Here is a 21,598-nt window from a genome sequence, read left to right as displayed (position 1 = left end):
GACATGTTAACTCAAGAGTTATAAAGCAGAGTCTATTAAAATGCTGGTCAGTCCACAGACAACTCAAATGTATAAGCAAAAAAAGAACAAGTGATCCCATCGCAGGTTGGGCAAGGGATCTGAGGAGAAAATTCTCTGAAGAAGAGAGGCGCGTGTCCTTCAGACATATGAAAAAATGCTCATCATCTTTAATCATCAGAGAAATGCAAATCAAAACTACTTTGAGATACCATCTAACTCCAGTGAGACTAGCCTATATCACAAAATCCCAAGACCAGAGATGTTGGCGTGGATGTGGAAAAAAGGGAACACTTCTACACTGCTGGTGGGAATGCAAATTAATACATTCCTTTTGGAAAGATACGTGGAGAACACTTACAGATCTAAAAATAGACCTGCCATTCAATCCTATAATTCCCCTATTAGGCATATACCCAGAAGACCAAAAATCACATCATAACAAAGATATTTGTACCAGAATATTTATTGCAGCCCTATGCATAATTGCTAAATCATGGGAAAAGCCCAAGTGTCCATCGATCCATGAATGGATTAATAAATTGTGGTATATGTACACTATGGAATATTATGCAGCCTTAAAGAAAGATGGAGACTTTACTTCTTTCATGTTTACGTGGATGGAGCTGGAACATATTCTTCTTAGTAAAGTATCTCAAGAATGGAAGAAAAAGTATCCAATGTACTCAGCCCTACTATGAAACTAATTTATGGCTTTCACATGAAAGCTATAACCCAGTTACAACCTAAGAATAGGGGGAAGGGGGAAAGGGAGGGGAGGGAGGTGGGAGGGGGGCAGAGGGAGAGGAATTGGTGGGATTACACCTGTGGTGCATCTTACAAGGGCATATGTGAAACTTAGTAAATGTGGAATGTAAATGTCTTAGCACAATAACTAAGAAAATACCAGGAAGGCTATGTTAACCAGTGTGATGAAAATGTGTCAAATGGTCTATGAAACTAGTATATGGTGCCCCATGACCACATTAATGTACACAGCTATGATTTAATAAAAAAAAAAAATAATAAATAAATAAAATGCTGGTTAGTCACTAAACAGCTTATTCAGAAGAAAATGTAGATAGCTAATGAATAAATTTATGGAAAATTCAGAAAATAGCTAATGAATAAATTTATGGAAAATTCAGAAATTCAGAAATTCAAAAATGTCAGTGTTTGAATATATAACATAAATCACCGGCCAAATTTCTCCTGAAATTTATTCATATCTCAGTTCTGTTTTGGCACTATTACATCACGTTGTGCAGAGTATTTTCTCTAATAAAGAAGATGAGGCATCTAACATTCATAGCATCTAATTTCTGTACCCGACATGTCCTATTACTGGCACCTCACATATTATTCTCAATTAATCCACAGCCAAAGAGTAAATGGCAGAGTTAGGAACCACTCCCCAAAACAGAGTAAAAATTACTGATTGTTATCACGTTATTACATAAGTTCCACTCACCAAAACAAACACATTCAAACTTAAATTTCAGTAGACATAATGTTAGAATTGTGACATTCATGAAAATGTCAGCAACCATCTTTGCTTTTATTTATTTATTTATTTTTTTTTTTTTTGAGACAGAGTCTCACTATGTCGCCCTTGTAGAGTGCTGTAACGTCACAGCCCACAGCAACCTCAAACTTTGGGCTCAAGCAATTCACTTGCCTCAGCCTTCCAAGCAGCTGGGACTAACCACCATTACTTTTAGAAAAAAAAGTCTACAGATTGTTGAGTGTTGAGTTGATAATTAACCAAAACACAGTTTCTGAAAAATACTAATAGATTTTTCTCTGTAAAGTATAGGATAAGGTATATATATATATAGTTTTAAATTAGATATTTAACAAAGCTGTTCATTAGAGTTGCCTAAAGACGTTTTAAAAACTTAGACTAAACACTTAGATTCAGTTCTACTACATTCAACCTTCTCTTGCATACTGATTTAAAAAATAATAATAATAATATATCTATTTTGACCACAGGCCAAAGGCTGCAACTGCTATTCATCTCTGCTCTAAGCCTGCTCCACCAGACCCAGATCCTGTCACTCATAACCCTATTTTTAGCTCACGGGCTTTCTGAGCAGGAACAAGCTGAAGCTTCTCCCCTCCCCGCACCAAATCCCTACTGCTTAAACTCAGAGTCCAGTTTGCTCATAAGTAAAAAATAGCTGCCTTAATTACTTTTATGTTTCCCCTCTTATTAAGAAATGAAAGCTGATATGCAAAGAAAAATCACAAAGACACAAGGAAACAGAGGGATTCCAATTCCCCCATTAAATTTTCAACTCAGATACTAAAATTTAGGATTCATTTTACAACACTGTATTAAATGCTTTTCTTCATAGACTATCATGGCTTCCACTGATGAACCATTTATTGAACTCATAATTTGGTCAACTGATTTGAAAATAATTATCTTCTGAGATAAAATGAAACTTTTTACAGTTTAAAAAAAAAAACCACCAAAACATGGCAAGGCCACTTTAGAATTTAAAAAAGTTAAGAAATTGATAGTAATATTAAGCTCCTAAGACTATAATCTCTCAAAATTGTTATATTAGGCTAACTATAATCTACAAAAAACTACCCTGTTTCCCCGAAAATAAGACAGTGTCTTATTTTAAGGTGTGCTCCCAAAGATGCGCTAGGTCTTATTTTCAGGGGACGTCTTATCTTTCCTGTAAGTAGGTCTTATTTTCGGAGGATGTCTTATTTTCGGGAAAGTACTAAGACATTATCTTGAATTATAGAATGACCATCTTTGGCTAATGAGAAATACTTTGATTAAAAAGAATATATGACGCTTGGCTTAACTAGTTTGACTGTTTTACTACTACCTGTGTACCCAATGTGTAAGAAACTAAGATCAATGACTGACCACCCAAATAGAGACTTTTTGGAATCACAAACAGTACTCATTAAACAAATGCAATTGTAAGGCTGAGAAAAAAGAGTTTCTTACCTTTCGAATAACTTGCTGCTGTTGTGCGTGCTTTGCTCGTAATTCTGATACTTCCTTCCAAAGGGATTCATTCTCACTATGATATAATTTATGAAATTAAAAAAAGAACAAAAAAGACAGTCAGAAAGTAGGGCTCAGTATCTTTAATTGAGAATACAGAGAACAGGGGTAGCACCTGTGGCTCAAAGGAGTAGGGTGCCGGCCCCATATGCCGGAGATGGCAGGTTCAAAACCAGCCTCGGGCAAAAACTGCAAAAAAGAAAAAAAAAAATACAGAGAATGTAACTATACTTATTTTTACTGTGTACTTTTTTTTTTTTTTGTAGAGACAGAGTTGCACTTTATCACCATTGGCAGAGCCGTGGCGTCACACAGCTCACGGCAACCTCCAGATCCTGGGCTTAGGCAATTCTCTTGCCTCAGCCTCCCAAGTAGCTGGGACTACAGGCACCCGCCACAATGCCCTGCTATTTTTTTGTTGCAGTTCGGCCATGACTGGATTTGAACCCACCACCCTTGGTATATGGGGCCCTACTCACTGAGCCACAGGCACTGCCCTTTACTATGTTATTTTTTATGAGAGTGGGAAAACTTTGGTTCAATTACGTAGGAATAAAATACCTTGATTCAACTCCAGAATCATTCCTTAATTGTCATATCTGCTGCTCATGGAAATACACAAAAACTTAAGAAATACATCTTCATCCATACAGTAGTTGGCAATTTACTTCTTTTAACTATCTGGTTTAAAAATAAGCTAACCTTTCAATCATGGCTATACCAAATGATTGGGCCTCATTAATCACCTTAGGAAAAAAATATAACATTCACCTAGTATTTACTAGGTTCTAGGCACTATGCTAACCATTTTATGTGTATTACTTATTTAAAAATTCTCTAAAAACTACCAAAAACCACCAAGAAAGGAATCATTATTTTATAGGTGGAGACACTAATATGAATTAGTGAATTTAGACAATTGAGGGAACTTGCCAGAGATCAAATAATTTGGTGTTAAAGTCAAACTAAAGTTTCAGACTCTAAAGCTGTCCTAAGATCTGTCTCAAACAAAACCATATGCATACTTTTTTTTTTTTTTTGAGATAGTCTCACTATGTCGCCCTTGGTAGAGTGCCGTGGCGTCACAGCTCATATCAACCTCAAACTCTTGGGCTTACATGATTCTCTTGCCTCAGCCTCCCAAGTAGCTGGGACTCATAGATGCCCGCCACAATGCCTGGCTATTTTTTGGTTGCAGTTGTCACTGTTTAGCAGGCCCTGGCCAGGCTTGAACCTGCCAGCTTCGGTGTATGTGGCCAGTGCCCTACTCACTGAGCTACAGGTGCCCAGCTACCACTAAGATGTTTTGTGTTTGAAAATGATATCCAAGAATATGACAAACTAATATAACAATAAAGAATTATTTTCCTTCATTCAACCTTTTTTTATGGAAACTACATTAGAAGCAGCACTGATAATGCTGAGATGCGATGACAGATAATCCATTCATTAAATGTTTTAATTCTTGATCTTTTGTTAATCCCCACAAAACCCATCTTCCTTAATCCAAACTATAGTAGAACCTCCATAGTTGACCACTTCCCCACACTGACCACCTCCTTAAGTTAACCTAAATTTCCACAGACTAGACATGTACTAGATGCAGTTATCAATACAGTATGCCTACTTCCTTAGGTTGACCACCTCCATATGTTGACCAGTTTCTTACAGTCCCTTGGGTGGTCAATTTACAGAGATTCTACTGTCTTAGAAAAGAGACTGTAGGCTGGGTGAAGTGGCTTTTTTCTATAAATCCATAGGAGGCTGAGACAGGTGGATTGCTTGAGCTCAGGAGTTCAAGACCAACCTGAACAAGAGGAGACCCTAGTTCCACTGAAAACAAATAAACTAACCAGATGTGGCAGCACATGCCTATAGTCCCAGCTATTGGGACAGATGAGGCAAGAGATTCTTTTGAGCCCAAGAGTTTGAGGTTGCTGTGAGCTATGATGATGCCATGGCGCTCTACCCAGGGAAGTAGAGTAAGACTCTATCTCCAAAAAGAAAAAAAGAAAAGAAAAGAGACTGTAGATTTACATATAAAAGTATAGAAAAAAAAGATTTTTCTTAAAATTTACTCAATAACATTTTTGACTCAAATTTAAAGAGTCCAATACCTAACAAACACATACCCAACCCTCAAATTAGAATTATATATGAAAATAATACTTTACCTTTTTAATTCAGATAGCCTAGACTCAATGGTTTCTTGTTTTATTTGAACCTTCTGAGCACTACTGATATACTGATACTACTATATACTAAAGATAAGTAACAGAAAATGGCTCCAAAACTTAAAAGATGACTCTTAAAAGACTCCTTTTAAGAGCTAAACTTGAGATCTAAAGAATTGGATCAAAGGGCAACCAATAAACAAACACAAGATCCAAAGTACAGTTAACAGTGTTAAGTGGTTAAACAGGCAAAATGGGAAAGCCTACAGCTTATTATACTTACAAGGCTTAAGAATTATTCAAAACAAAAACAAAATCAAAGTTCAAAGTTCCTCTTTCAATGAAGGTATTTGCATTAAAAATAATTAATGTCATACAGTTGAAATAGGAGAGAGGATACATAAAATTAACTACTCTCAAGCCCTTGGCAACTATTAGAATAAGGGAAGATCCCAGTTAGTTATTAACAAGAGTAATACACATTTACTCTATACATAGTTATTACTATAGCAAGTTAGGATAATGGCACCAAGATATAGTAAAATAAAATAAAGCATCTTTCTGTAGATAAAAGTTTTGACAAACACATTCCCAAATCTATATGGAAGTAGGTATTAAGTAGGACAACTCTTTCCTATTTTTCCTATTTTTTGTGTCCTACTCTTTCTAAGAGGTAGAAAAACTCTTAAGAAATAGCCATAAAATAAAGCATAAGGAACAGGTAGGGTTTTTATGTCAAGTATGGCCTCATTTGTCTGTGGACACCACATGAAAGCTAAGCTAAGTAGAAGCATATCTCTTATACCAACATAAAGACCGACTCATCAGTAAGACATACTTCAAATTGTTTTGATGTGCTTAGGTTTATACATTCTCTGATTACCATAATTAAAACATAGCATTAGGGTAAAGTCTATGCCCACAAAAGGAACCAATACTTGCAGAAAAATGTTCTTTGATCCTGGCTTCAGCAAAGAAGTTTAAGTACTTAAACACCAGACAACCTCCAATACCTAACAAACACATACACATACCAAACCCTCAAATTAGAATTATATATGGAAATAATACTTTACCTTTTTAATTCAGATAGCCTAGACTCAATGGTTTCTTGTTTTATTTGAACCTTCTGAGCACTACTGATAATTTTTGTTAAATCTTCCTGACGAATTTTATTTTCTTCTGGTTTTGAAGATGAAACCTTTCAGAAAGTAAATTTAGAAAATCAAACAAATATTAAATATCAGTAATTGTAATTCAAAGATTCCCTATTACAGGAGGTTTTTGAAGCCTGTTCTGGAAGTGCGATCTAGATCCAAAAAGCTCAAGATGAAATTCTAGGGAAAGGATAAACTTCACAGTTGAATGGAAAAGGAAGTAAAAAATAATCGGCTCATTTTTTTTTTTAAAGTTTCTACAAGAACATCTTAAGAGTCTTTCTTCCCTGCTTCTGCCAAATTTCCTGTAATTCCCCCAGCTTCTTTATTACCACATTCCATGTTTAACTGAATTTCTATAACAGGAGCATGTTAAGCCATTTTCTTCCATGGTCCGCCCCTTTTATGGACTTAGTAAAATATCTTATTCTCACAAAAGATAATGTATTCAAAAATATATTGTCAATATCTACTAAGTGAAAGAGACTTCTTGGGGGCACAGGATATCCATGTAAAACAATGAACTACAGAAAAAGCCCTCCAGGGAGCTGGTATTCTACTGGAAGCTAACGTTCTTTTTGAATGAGCTATCCCATTATACTGAATGACTCTTTTACCCTCATTCAGAATGTAAACATTTTCTTCCCCTCTAGAAAGCATTTGAAGACTGAGCCTTCAATAAAGTTGAGCACAGGAGAAAAACACAGAGGGAAATAATTAAAGTTTTATTGGTCTAAACTCATCCTAAAAAAGAACATCTATGTACTTCTGTACATTCTTAATTGTAGCAGCTGAAATAAAAACCTTTGCCAAGTATATTCTATGTTCAATATTCTAACATGAGATGTTAATTCACATTAACAATAACTTACCTTCCTCTTAATGTTCTCCAACAAGTCATCCTGGCCTTGTTTGAAGTAAGGATGCTGAAATTCAACAGGACCATCTCTTTCCTGTTTTACAATTCCAGAGTCAATATGTACTACTTTACGAAAACCATCTGAAAAAGATTCAAACTTCAAATGAATGAAAAAGCAGCAGTTTGTGTACAGAATATATTTTCCATTATCGTCCTGATGAGAAGAAATGATTTAATTGGTGGTTCATAACAACACTCCAAAGTAAACTGCTGACAATACTCACACATATTCAGTTGCCTCACAAAGCTTGCCATATTATTGTGTTTAAAGTATTTGGGAAGAATTTCTTTGGCAAATCTTTGTTCATCCAAGACTAAAAAACTTTGGCCATTCTGGAGAAAAAAAAAAAAAAAAGGTTAATTAGTTAAGGACCTCTGAAACATCACAGTGAAAAACAGACAAAGATATGCTCAAAAACTGTCTTGAGTGGTTCTTCCACGATCCTTTAAACCAACATTCTATTCCTGATAATGGCAAGAAGAAACAAGCAGCACTTAAGTGCCAAATTGCAATTAAGCTTTTGGATGTCAACTTCAAAACTTTAGGAGTATGTCTCAAACCAAAAGCCACTTCATATTCTGTAACAAAATATTACAATTTCCATTAATGAAGAAATGATTGAAAAATACAGTATGTAGCCAGAATAATGAATAAGCATTGTTTTAAAACCAATGCAATTAGACAAGATAAATTTTTAGAGGAAGAACATTTCAAATTATTTGCAGCAGAAATAATTACATCCTTGTACAATCAGTTGAAAAACTCTAATAATAAAACACATAATTATTAAATTAATATTAAAAGCCATGAGTGTTTTTCTACATAAAAAATAAACATTTGGAAACTTGCTATAAAAATACAGTAATCAAAACAGCATGGTACTGGCATAAGGATAGACACAGAGATCAATGGAATAAAGAAGCCGAGAAATAAACCCTGATAAAGGATTTTGACAAGAGTTTCAAGACCATTCAATGGGGAAAAGACAATCTTTCTAACAAATTGTGCTAGGGAAACTGGACATTCTCATGCAAATAAGTCAGACCATTATCTGACATCATATACAAAAATCAACTCTAAATGGATCAAAAACATAAATATAAAAGCTAAAACTATAAAAATGTTGGCAAAGATTTCATGAATACCAAAAGTACAGTCAACAAAAGCAAAAATAGACAAATACATAAATTTAAAAACTTTTATACAAAAAACACTATCAACAGAGTAAAAAGCAAACCCTCAGAATGTAAGAAAAGATATATGAATTACATTATCTTCTAAGGAGTTAATATCTAGAATAATATAAAATTCCTACAATTAAGAAACCACCAACCTGATTAAAAAACATTAGGTAATGACTTAAGTAGACATTTCTCCAAAGAAGATATACAAATAGTCAATAAGCACATGAAGACATAGTCAACATCACTTATCATTAGGAAAACGAAAATCAAAACCACAATGAGATATCACTTCACATCCACTAGTTCAGTTATTATAAAAATCCTATTAAAATAAGTATTGGCAAAGATGTAGAGAAATTAGAACTTTTGTTCATTTCTGAAATATAAAATAACATGGCTGCTGTGGAAAACAATATAGTGGTTCTTCAAGAAATTAAACATAGAATTACCATATACTCCAACAACTCTGGTTCTAGATATGTATTCAAAAAAACTGAAAGCTGGGATCTGACCAGTCATTGGTACCCCATGTTCACAGTAGTATTATATTCACATTAGTCAGAAGGTGGAAGCAACCTAAGTGTCCAGTGACAAATGGTAATATATACCATAGGTGGATAAACAAAATGTAGTATGTACACACAATAAAATATTATCCTACCTTAAGAAAAAAAAAGGAAATTCTGTCCCAAGTTAAAACACTGATGAACCTTGAAGATATTATGCTAAATAAATAGGCCAGTCACAAAAGGACTAATACTATCCAATTTATATGAGGTATTTTAATAGAATAGCCAACTTCATAGAGATAGAAAGTAGAATGGTGGTTGTCAGGGGATTTTCTCAGAGGGAGTTGGAAGTTATCTCATGGATATAAAGTTTCAGTTTGGAAAGATGAAAAATGTTCTGGCATAGATGGTGGTAATGGTTGGACAAAAATGTAAATGCACTTAATGTTGCTGAAAAGTAGGCATTTAAAAATGGCTAAAATGATTAATGAAACTAAAATGATATAAAAGATCCCAATAGTAACAGAAACATGTTAAGTATCTAAAAATAAATTTTTAAAAATGTACAGAATCTTTAAGAAAATATTATAACTATAGAGGTACATAAGGATAGGAAAGTCAAATGCAGTACCGTAAGCTGTCTAGTCTCCCTAAATTAACCAATACATTAAATTCTCTCAATTAAAAAAACTTTTTAGCATAGAGATGGAATGCTATCACAACCAAATATGCAATACTTTGGTTCATTTGAAAAATAATTATACAACAAGCAAGAAAATATTTAAAAAAATGGTAAATTTTACAGATAATTTTTTTTTTTTTTTTTTGAAATAAGATCTTGCTCTAGAAGTGCAGTGGCACAATACAGCTCACTGCAGCCTTGAACTCCTGGACTCAAGAGATCCTCCTGCCTCAGCATCCTGAATAACTGGACTATAGGCCTATACCACCACACTAAGCAGAATCATACCTCAATGCAACCTCGAACTCCTGGGCTCAAGTCCTCAGCATGTTAAGTGGCCTATAGGCATGCACCACTGCACTATGTACCCCAGGCTAGTCTCAAACTCCTGGCCTCAAGTGATCTTCACACCTCAGCCTCCCAAAGCACTGGAATTATAGGAATGAACCACCACACTTGGCCCATATAAAATTATAGTGCTTATTAGAGTTTGGTACTATGCCAACCCAGGTAAAATTACAGTGTTTACAAGAGCGTGATACTAAAGAAGAGATGATTAAAGAGATGAATGGACAAACGAGAGGACAGAAGCAGCAGCAAATCTATTGGAGAATTTAATAGGCAATGAGTAACAACAACATTCTAATGGGGGGATGAGAATGGAAAAGGATTATTTAATAAACTTTCCATTCAGGAGGAAAAAAACAAAAGCTATCTCACTCTTCACAAACAAGCTTTTGGAAACCTGACATACTAAGCCTGGAATATCAGATAAAAATAAGGAAACTGCTAGTTTCTCACCCATCTCTTTTTTACTAATACAAACACAATTTTGTTTGAAGAAAACCCAATGCATAATTTAGAAGAGGCCCAGTCTTATGCATATTTGAAGAAATGTACAGCAAAACAAATAATTTTCCTTAGACAACAAAACTTAACATGTCTGACAATAACCAGTATCATCAACATTAAAAGTGCATACATCTTTTCCTGCCTTAAAAGAACTTTCCCTCTTAAACTTTACTTCCCTCTCAATCTGTTCATTTTTCTTTTCCTTGTATGTAAAATTTAACAAGCACAAATTTCAAATCCCCCTTTTCCAATTCATCCACCTACTTTTGCTAAAAACTGGCTTTGGTGGCTCACGCCTGTAATCCCAGCACCGTGGGAGGCTGAGGAGGGAGAATCGCTTGAGCTCAGGAGTTCGACACTCGCCTGAGCGACAGTGAGACCCCGACTCATGAAAAAAAATGGAAAAACCCAGCGGGGCGCCGCGGCGAGCGCCTGTAATCCCAGCGGCTTCCGGAGGCTGAGGCAGCGGGGTGCCCACAGCCCGAGTCTGAGGTTGTGGTGAGCTACCACGCCCACTGCACTCTGCTCAGGGGCATAGGGTGGGACCCTGTCTCAACAACAACAACAACAACAACAAAAAAACTGGCTTTGGTTCCTTTGTTAATGAAATTGGCTTTCTAAAATGTCAAATTCTAAATTCAATACCCTAGTTTTGATCTTCCTACACTTTTCTGTTGGCATTTCATTTGGTACTACTAACAATCCCCTCCTACGATGTTCTATTCTCTGAGCTTTGACTGTATAGGTTATTGGGTTTCTTACCTCTCATACTCTTCCACCTATCAAATAAAAGGCAGGTGTGTTTCTTAAGTTTCTATCCTTGATCATCGTACCATTTACATTCTTTCCTTAGACGATCTTTAGGATTATCTTTCTCTTTATTAAAGACTTGATTTTCTTTATTTTATATGATGATTATCACATCTACATCTCTTCCCCTGACCATCTCAAATTTCATACTTGAATTTTCAATTAACATTACACAATGTCCTTTAACTCAGTATGTTCTTGACCCATTTGTTTATCTCAAATCTATTTTCAACTCCACCAAAGTCAACTTTTTTTTACATCCTCCTTTCAGTTTAGGAGGATGTAAAACAAAGAGATAAGTTAAAAACTCTATTAACAGCTAGTAATTTAAGGGGTAAACATTTAAAACTTTCATTTTAAAATTAATAAGGCAGGAATCCCATGATCACTGCTTTTATTCAACAACGGGGTCTTAGTTACTATAAAAAATAAAAATTGGGTGTATATGTTTCTGAAAGGAAGAACAAAACTGTCACTCAAACATACAGTGGGTGTATACTTAGATAACTCAAATCATTGAAATAATTTGCTCACTGGTTTATTATCAATATACTTGTATTTGTATACTTGTATACAAAATTACTTGTGTTTCTAATAAGCAGCAACAACTAGAAATGTTATTTTTAAATTAAGCACACACTTGTAACTTCTGTTAAGATATCTTGGAAGAAATCTAACATAAGTGTGCAAAATCTAACAAAAAATTATTTATTAAACAAAATAAATCTAGAAATATGCCTGTTCATATGTATATTCTATATCATAAAGATATCTATTATCTCTAATCTAATTTATAGTTTCAATGCAATTCCAATAAAAATCCAATAGACTTTTCCTTAATGGAACTTTTATTTTAAAATGTATATAGCAAGGCAGAGTGTGGTGGCTCAATCCTGTAATCCTAGCACTATGGAAGGCCAAGGTGGGTGGACTGCCTAAGCTCAGGAGTTTAACACCAGCCTGAGCTGAGGTGAGACACCATCTCTAAAAACAGCTGACCCCATTTCTAAAAATAGCCGGACAATGTGGTAGGCGCCTGTATCCCAGCTACTTGGGAGGCTGAGACAAGAGGATCTCTTGAGCCCAAGACTTTGAGGTTGCTGTGAGCTATGACACCACAGCATCCTATTTTGGGCAACAAAGTGAGACTTTGTCTCAAAAATAAATAAAATGTATATAGGAGAGCAAGAGCAGTCAAGGCACTCCTGATGAATATATTACCCTACCAAAAGGCTTTCTAAAGTTACAGTAACTAAAACAATGAAATATAGGCACAGGATAAATTGTCCAATTAAATGAAACAGAAACTCCAGAAATAAAATCATAGTATCTATAATGGACTGAATGTGTTCCCTCAAAATTCACATGTTGAAGCTTCATCCTCAGTATGGTGGTATTTGGAGGTAGGGCCTTTAGGAGGTAATTAAGTTTAGAAGAGGTCATTAAGGTAGCACCCCCATGATGGGTTTAGTGTCCTGTAAGAATAGAGAGACCAGAACTATCTCCCACTGCCATCTGAGAACACAGGTAGCTATCTGCAAAACATGGGCAGCCCTAACTAAGGAACCACACTCTACAGCACCTTCACCTTGGATTTCCCAATCTCCAGAAGCATAAGAAATAAATTCCTGTTGGTTTCTATTTTGTTATGGCACCCCAACTGACTTAAGACAGTATTTATGTGCAATTGTGGCAGAAGACAAGAAGTGGCAATACAGGTCATTGCAAAAAGAACTATTTCAATAAAGATATTAAACAACTAAATATTACATGGAAAATGTTTAATAGTAAAATTGGATCCTCCAAACCACACACAAAAATCTAATCCATATGGATTCAAGACTTATGTATGAAATGTAAACCTTAAAAATGTTCAGATTAAAGGTGGAAGAGTATGTTTCTCTCCCTAGGGTAGGCAGAAAAAAAAACAATCCGAAGAAATAAAAAACATGAACCACAGAACTGATATAATTTATCCCAGTAGAACCTCTAATAGGTTGAGCACACAAGAGACTAACAAATTGGTCGACATAGGAAGGTAGTCACCTAAGGAGGATCTACTGTATACTAAAATTAAGAATTTCTCTTTCCAAAAGGAATGTATTAATTTGCATTCCCACCAGCAGTGTAGAAGTGTTCCCTTTTCTCCACATCCGTGCCAACATCTCTGGTCTTGGGATTTTGTGATATAGGCTAGTCTCACTGGAGTTAGATGATATCTAAAAGTAGTTTTGATTTGCATTTCTCTGATGATTAAAGATGATGAGCATTTTTTCATATGTCTGAAGACCGCGCGCCTGTCTTCTTCAGAGAAGTTTCTCTTCAAATCCCTTGCCCAGCCTGCGATGGGATCCCTTGTTCTATTCTTGCTAATGCGTTTTGAGTTCTCTGTGGATTCTGGTTATTAAACCTTTGTCAGAGACATAACCTGCAAATACCTTCTCCCATTCTGAGGGCTGTTTGCTTGCTTTACTTAGTGTGTTCTTGGCTGTGCAGAAGCTTTTTAGTTTGATCAAGTCCCAGTAGTGTATTTTTGAAGCTGCTTCAATTGCCCGGGGGGTCCTCCTCATAAAATACTCGCCCAGACGGATTTCTTCAAGGGTTTTCCCTGCACTCTCTTCTAGTATTTTTATAGTTTCATGTCTTAAGTTTAAATCTTTGATCCAGTGAGAGTCTATCTTAGTTAATGGTGAAAGGTGTGGGTCCAGTTTCAGTCTTCTACAGGTTGCCAGCCAGTTCACCCAGCTCCATTTGTTAAATAGGGAATTTTTTTCCCCACTGAATGTTTTTAATTGGCTTGTCAAAGATTAAATAACGGTAAGTAACTGGATATGGAGAACACTTAGAGATCTAAAAATAGATCTGCCATTCAATCCTGTAATCCCTCTACTGGGCATATACCTGGAGGACCAAAAATCACATCATAACAAAGATATTTGTACCAGAATGTTTATTGCAGCCCAATTCATAATTGCTAAGTCATGGAAGAAGCCCAAGTGCCCATTGATCCACAAATGGATTAATAAATTTTGGTATATGTACACTATGGAATATTATGCAGCCTTAAAGAAAGATGGTGACTTTACCTCTTTCATGTTTACGTGGATGGAGCTGGAACATATTCTTCTTAGTAAAGTATCTCAAGAATGGAAGAAAAAGTACCCAATGTACTCAGCCCTACTATGAAACTAATTTAGGGTTTTCACATGAAAGCTATAACCCAGTTACAACCTAAGAATAGGGGGAAGGGGGAAAGGGAGGGGAGGGAGGGGGAGGGGGGTAGAGGGAAGGGGATTGGTGGGATTACACCAGCGGTGCATCTTACAAGGGTATATGTGAAACTTGGTAAAAGGTCTGTGAAGCTAGTGAATGATGCCCCATGATTATATCAATGTACACAGCTATGATTTAATAAAAAAATAAATAAATAAAATTAAGAATTTCTCATCAGTAAAAGGTAAAAAGATAAGCTGCACAAACTAAGAGAAGATATATGCAATACATATACTCAAAAAATAAATATAAAAAATATATTAAAAATTCCTACAAATAATCAAAGACCAACAGGGAAAAAAAAATGGGCAAAACAAACATTTCACAGAAAAAGAAACAAATGGCCAAAAAACACGACAAGGTTTTTTTTTTTTTTTTTTTTTGTAGAGACAGAGTCTCACTTTATGGCCCTCGGTAGAGTGCCGTGGCCTCACACAGCTCACAGCAACCTCCAACTTCTGGGCCTAAGCGATTCTCTTGCCTCAGCCTCCCAAGTATCTGGGACTACAGGTGCCCGCCAAAACGCCCGGCTAAAACATGACAAGGTTTTATAACTCATTAGTAACTGGGAAAATATAAATAATACTCTATTAAGACAACACTTTACATTAACTAGATTGGTAAAAATTAAGATGTTTTGAAGAAGAATTAGATTAACAAAAAGCCTCATACATGGCTAACAGGAGAATAAGTTGCTTTGATATCTTGGGACAACAATTGCTCTATCTTGACGTTAAACATTTTGTCCTGTTTTCCAGAAATTCGTATGGATGTAAAGACCTTATAGAATTCTGCTTCATATACCAGGAGATGTATATAACAATATTCATAACACACAATACACTTGATCATCTCTTTCTTGTACTACTTTGTTTCATTAATTTCTACAACCTCACTCCATTGATTTTCCTACTTTCTCACTATTTCTTCTATCTCCTTTACTGGTAAGCTTTTCCTTATCTTCATCCCTCTAAATGGAATACCACACACCTTTCAGTTCCTTCTAACTTCATGCATCTTTCCAGATGATTTCATTCAGTCCTATGGCTTTACCAGTCACAAGCTCCAAACTCCACCCTGAATGCCAAAGTCCCATAGTCAACAACCTATTCAATATTTCCACTTGTGCACTTGGTATGCAGAAGTCAGTCAAAGCTATTCAGAAATATTGTTGCTCTTCCTAGCTCTATACTTCCCCACCCCTTTAAAATTTAGGTGTGACCACATCACTAAGCACGGTCAATCAAATGTAAGCACAATAAAACAATTTCTAACTAGAATTCCATTTTTACTCTCAAAGTTATTATGACCAAACAATCTCCAACCCACATTTCTCCTATCCTCCCCTATCTCACAAATGGATTCATCCTGTTGCTCAAGCCAAATCTACAAGTCATTCTTAATTCTTCTACGTCCCTCTTCCAACTACTGCTTATTTATCAGCAAATCCTACAGCTCTGCCTTTAAACTAGGTATCAAAGCTGACTACTACTCACCATCTCTACTGCTACTATCCTAGGCTCAGCCACCACTATTTATCAATACTATACTGTAAAACTGCATTGTTTTCTAATTGGACCCTTCATTTGAAATCTCCTTACTACAGCCCTAAAGGCCACTTACACCATCTTCTGCCTACCTCCCTACTCTCATTCTCCTACTCTCTAAAGATACTCTAACCACATGGGCCTTCTTGTTACCTTGAACATGCCATATTCAAGGCCTTTCCATTTTCCATTCCTTGTTGTCTGGCCCACTTTTTTTCATCATTTAATTCTCTGCTTAAACATCAATCACCTCCTCATAGAGGCTTACCTCATCACCCTACCTAAAATACCCACAAAACAAGTCAGTTTACCTGGGAGTTCTCAATTCACTGCTCCAAATTCATTCTTCATTGTCTGCTCTGCAAGCACGGAGCTAGGTTCCCTGATTTTTTTTTTTTCCTAACTGCTATGATGTCAAGCTTTGTAAATAGGGATACTAATCTTGGCCTCTTGGCTCAAACAATCCTCCTACCTCAGCCTTCCAAGTAGCTGGGACTACAGATAACCATGACCATGCCAAGCTATTTTATTTTTATCTTTTTGTATAGATGGGTCTCAATATGTTGCTTAGGCTGGCCTCAAATTCCTAGTCTCAAGGGATCCTCCTACCTCAGCCTCCCAAGCTGCTGGGAACACAGGCCATCACCACTATAGCCAGCTTGCATTTACCTACTTTTCATTTATCAGTCTTCACCACTAGATTGTAATCGCCACAAAGGTAGCCATTTTGACTCAAGAGTGACTGAACTCCTAGTATCTAACATAGTTGTCAAGTCATAATAGATTCATAACAAATATTTACAACTGACTAAATGAATCTTGGACAAATGGACTGAATCATATTTTTGGAATGTTAAATCTTTGATTATATCAGTAATGTCCAACTTGTGGCCTATGGAGCACATGCTGGTTTTATGAGGACTTTTTTGCTCATCTGTGGTGTTCGACATCATGAAAAAGTATGCAAAGACCTTTTTATTTTTTTTGTTAATTAGTTTTCATTAATGTTTGTGTATTTAATGTGTGGTCCAGGCTAACCCTTCCAATTGCATGAGAGAGGGAAAAAAAGGTAAGATTATATCAAAATTTAATAAATGTCTCTTTCTTATACCTGTGCTTTCTCTCTCACACATACACTTATTCACTTCACTAATATTATTCTGTATCTGTGTTTAGGTGTTCTTTCAGTTTCCACCCAAAAATTAGTAAACAACTTCTACTGTAATTTAAACCTGTGAGGCTCAAGCAATATAATACAGATTATATTGATACAGATATATACATATAATATATCCTACTGATAATTTAATTGTTTAGATCCACTACCTTAGAATACTTTTCAAATTTGTAACTTTAACAAACTGTCTATAGCCTCTTAATGTTCATCAACTATTTCTTCTGAGTCTTCAGCTCATTCTTTCTCAAATAAAAAATACTTGCAATGAACCTCTCAACTTTTCTACAGACCCATTTAAGCTGGATTTTAGCCCTATCCTGCCACACTTGGTAGCCTAATTTTCATTCTGGAATACTAAAACAATGCAATGGTTGCTGGGATGTTCAAAACAATACTAATACACTGGGATGTCAAGGGCCTACTGCTTAAATTCATCCAAAACATGAAACATTGGAAAATTTCTGGGACTACACCCAGAAATTTTTGCACCCTCTGCCTTCTATGTCCAATTCATCTCTGCTGATATGAGAGGGATGGAGAAGCACAGTATGCCAGAGAACACAAAAGAGTGGCACAGATAGGTATGAAGACTTTAGTGGAAATCACTTGGTCTTAACAAGCAATCTGAAAAACTGGTTGCTTAGTAAGAACACTAACCAAAGAAATGACCTTCCAGTTCTTCTTTTATAATGCTTCACTTCAACATACACTGATTATCAAATTTTAGTAGTAGTAAAGACTGTCCTTCACTATATAGCAAGAACTTCCATTTAACCTCCACAACCTGTCTCTGAATATCAAGTTTCCCCAGTTGCTTCCAAGCTAAACATGTGCCTCTCTTTAGAACCCTGTTACATTTAAAATAGTTTTTGGTTGTCCAACAGTACCAACTCTGTCTGACTTTGGCAACAGACTCTCCACCAAAGCCAAGAATAGATATATAACATTTTTAAATTATAGGAAATAAATATTTTTTCAGGAAAGTAAAAAATGGAAATATGTACAATGTTTTCTTAAAGATACTTTGGTCCTAAAGATGTTTTTATTATTTTAGAGTCAATAACACATTCATTACGATTTTAATTGCTTAGAATATTAATTTCTAGATTTAATGATGAGAATGAGGTTACTACCTCAATTTTGTCACACTGCAAGTTTCAAGGAAAACTAAAGTTGTATGCCTTATGAATATTGAGCCTAGTTTTCCAAAATATAATTGGTAAGAGCTTGTTTTCCTTGTCTTATATTCAAGCTGGAGAAATAAATTCTTTTCCACCAGAGAACAAAAATTGCATAGAAGATTGCCTGGCTCCCCAGATAAATGCTTCTTCTAAAAGTTGTCAATAAGATTTTCACTTAGTATAAATGGTGAAATTACCTCAAAAAAAGTATAGCACAACAAACTTGAAAGAAACCAGAAACAAACTTAAATATAAAAGATTAAGGGGATTTATTTTGGGTTTTCCACCCAACATCATTGTAATTAAAGTTTTACCTTTCAGTGTTAGCGCTACTTTTAGAGAAAAAAATCTGTGGAAAGCAAGAGTGAGAGAGACAGCTGCCTAAGGAACCAGGCTTAGCCCTAAAAAATATTTATCCAGATTGTCCACTAATTTTTGGAAAGTAGCATTTTGGTATAAAAACTAAACATGGCACCAATCAGTATTAAGGTTAGCGCTGTTTATGAGAGACTGATCTGGGACCTTAGAAATCTCTGTTAAGAGTCTTACCCCCAATCCTGGCTTCCTATATAATTAGGGATAAGGAATCTAACCTGTTCAAAGCCTTCAATCCTCATCTATACAAGGATGAAGCTAAACTAGATTATCTCATAAGAGTCTTTTCGAACATAATTCTATCTTTGCCATTCCTACCACTTCACTGCATTTTCCAGGGATTTCACTGATTCATCAAACATTTATGAATGACCTTACTGGGTCTCTGGCACAGACACTGACTCTGTCATCAATGAGTTTACATTTTGCTTGTTCCACAGGCATATTAGAAAATGAGTAGTTAAAACATAAGCTTAGACTTAATAATGGGATAAATAAAAATGATTAAGTGATTTGGCTTAACATTCTAAGATAATGCATTTATGGATTGGTATGAAACTCCACATTTGATACTGCTCAGAAAACAAGAATGTTATTAAAACATTTTGGCTAATGAGAACTTATCAGATCTGCCACTGATACAATATCCTTTAAAACCAACTGCCAAGACATTTAGGTGCCATTTCTAGGCAGTAAAATCAAGACAACCTGTCCAAGCCAAAAAGGTACAATAAAGTCATCTTGGGTGGGGAGAAAATCTCAGTACAATCTCTAACATGAATACATGGCTGAGTAACAGTTTGTGCTGATCTACCCTTGTCAACTTCTAATCCTTCCGACTGATGAAAAGCATGAGACATCTATTTATTTTAAGTACATGCTAGTGGCTGGCTTACTTTCACCTTTGTACAACTGTACAGAATTCATCAAATGCATACACAATGACCCCCACAAAAGATGCCTTTTATTTGCCACATAAAAATTAAACCCTAGAATAAAATTCAAGAAATAAACAAATGACACTAACACAAGGCCAAAATATGGTTTCATAATAGTCAAAAATTTTATGTACTCAATATGGTGCTCCTTGCTAAAAGTAAATAAAACTAAGAGTTCGTACAACAGGAAAGGAATGAAAAGAAAGGGAGAAGGAAGAGATGACATTTACTTAACACCTAACAGGTGCCACACTCCAGGCAGGTAGTGTTCGCATCTACACAGAAAAATATGCCCAAATAGATAATCATCTGCAATAAGAGAAATCCACTCTCCTTTATAAAATTATTACAACAGGCCAGGAGTGTATTCTAACACAAACGCATAGTTGATGTTAATCATTCTGCCTAGAATCTTCCTATTTGGAATGAGGTGATCTTGGGTCACCTAGGCAACCCATCCATCTTATGGATGACTCAACTTAGGCCAGACAAGCTAAAGGGCTTGACTAAGATCATCCTTGTTTAAAAGAAATTAGATCAAACCAATAATCAAGGCATCCATATACCACCCTTAGTCCTTACTAAGTTACTGAACACTTAGTAATGAGCACTTTTATCATAATAATCATGAAATCCTATTACACAAATGGCCCAGAATCTCCAAAGAATAATTTGCCATTCTCTATGAATCTGTATGTATTTGATCGTATTTGGCAATTCCTCATTGCTCTATTCACGAGATCCCAGATGCAAAGCGGCCTGTGTGTGTGGAAGAGGAGATCGGGGAGAATCGAGTCCGCGAGGTAAAGATTCCCTCGTATAACCCCCTGCGCGACAATCCCGGCCCGGACTCGGTGTCCGCTCCGCGATCGCGACCCGTGAGCCGAGCGGGCGGACGGAGGATGAGTGTGCAGTAACGTGGCTCCGGCGCCCTGCGCTCGGCCGAGCGGCCTCGGAACGCTGACCCGACCGGACCGGACCGTTACCGGGCTCCGGGGCCGCGACGCCCCGCGCGGGCCGCCCCTCCCCCACCGCGGCCTGAGCGAGCGGCGTCCGCCCGGCCTCCGCGGCTCCCCGCGCGAACAATACCGGGGTCCCCCGTCGGGCCGAACGCCGAGGACTCGGGCTGCGGGCCTCGCGGGCGGCGTCGAACCGCAGGCCGCAAGAGACAGCCACGCGGGAGCGAGAGAGAGGAGGGGCTCGTCAGGGAGTTCGGAGGCCGCTGTGGCCCGACCGTACCTGGCTCCAGGTGATGAATTCGTTCGTATGGGTTTCCTCCACAAGCGTCCACAGCTTGCTGAGAAAAGCCGGCACATTCGAACTCTGCTTCATTGTTAAAGCCGTGCAGGGATTCCAAATTCTACACCCGAACGCGGCGGTAGCGGCGACGGCGGCGGCAGCTGCTCCCCGAGAACGCCCACAACGCAGGCGCAGCAGCTCTCCGGCCCCGCCCCCCAGCTCCGCCAGGCGCGCAACACCCCCGGGAGGCCCGGCTGCCGCACGTGACGGACAAGTCGCCTTGCTCCGCCCGTGCGTAGTGGTCCCGCGCCGATCCCGTTCCTGACCAATCCCAGGGGCCGAGCACAGGACAGAGGAAGGAGATTGGATGTTGCAGAGTGGCGGGGTGGGACCAGAAGGGGGCGCTGCCCTCTCATTTGCCTTTTATTCAGGCGTCTTCTCCGTAGCGGGTTAGGAGAGCGTGTTTGGTTGTTTCACGTGGAAACGGCTTAGGGTTTCTAGGTTGGGGTGGGAGGCTACAAAAGT

At 37.1% G+C, this 21,598-nt stretch overlaps 1 protein-coding gene across 2 annotated transcripts in view; it reads right to left on the bottom strand.

Annotated features, from left to right (window-relative positions):
- Window positions 1-21,349, bottom strand: part of HSF2 (heat shock transcription factor 2) — a 35,989-nt gene extending 14,640 nt beyond the window's left edge. Inside the window, exons 1-5 of one of the 2 annotated variants that reach the window (XM_053591347.1) lie at window positions 21,074-21,349; window positions 7,530-7,638; window positions 7,259-7,386; window positions 6,306-6,430; window positions 2,996-3,071 (exon numbers count right to left, since the gene is read on the bottom strand). In XM_053591347.1, coding sequence (XP_053447322.1) covers window positions 2,996-3,071; window positions 6,306-6,430; window positions 7,259-7,386; window positions 7,530-7,638; window positions 21,074-21,166 — 531 coding nt within the window. In that variant the 5' untranslated portion in view covers window positions 21,167-21,349. The remainder of the gene's footprint in view (window positions 1-2,995; window positions 3,072-6,305; window positions 6,431-7,258; window positions 7,387-7,529; window positions 7,639-21,073) is intronic. The other variant, XM_053591346.1, reaches the window with a different exon arrangement.
- Between the last annotated feature and the right edge of the window lie 249 nt (window positions 21,350-21,598).

The sequence above is a fragment of the Nycticebus coucang genome, chromosome 5, assembly GCF_027406575.1.
Source record: "Nycticebus coucang isolate mNycCou1 chromosome 5, mNycCou1.pri, whole genome shotgun sequence".
NCBI classification, from domain to species: Eukaryota; Metazoa; Chordata; class Mammalia; order Primates; family Lorisidae; genus Nycticebus; species Nycticebus coucang.
The sequence above is the reverse complement of the archived record's forward strand: the minus strand, read 5'-3'. Positions and strand labels throughout refer to the sequence as shown.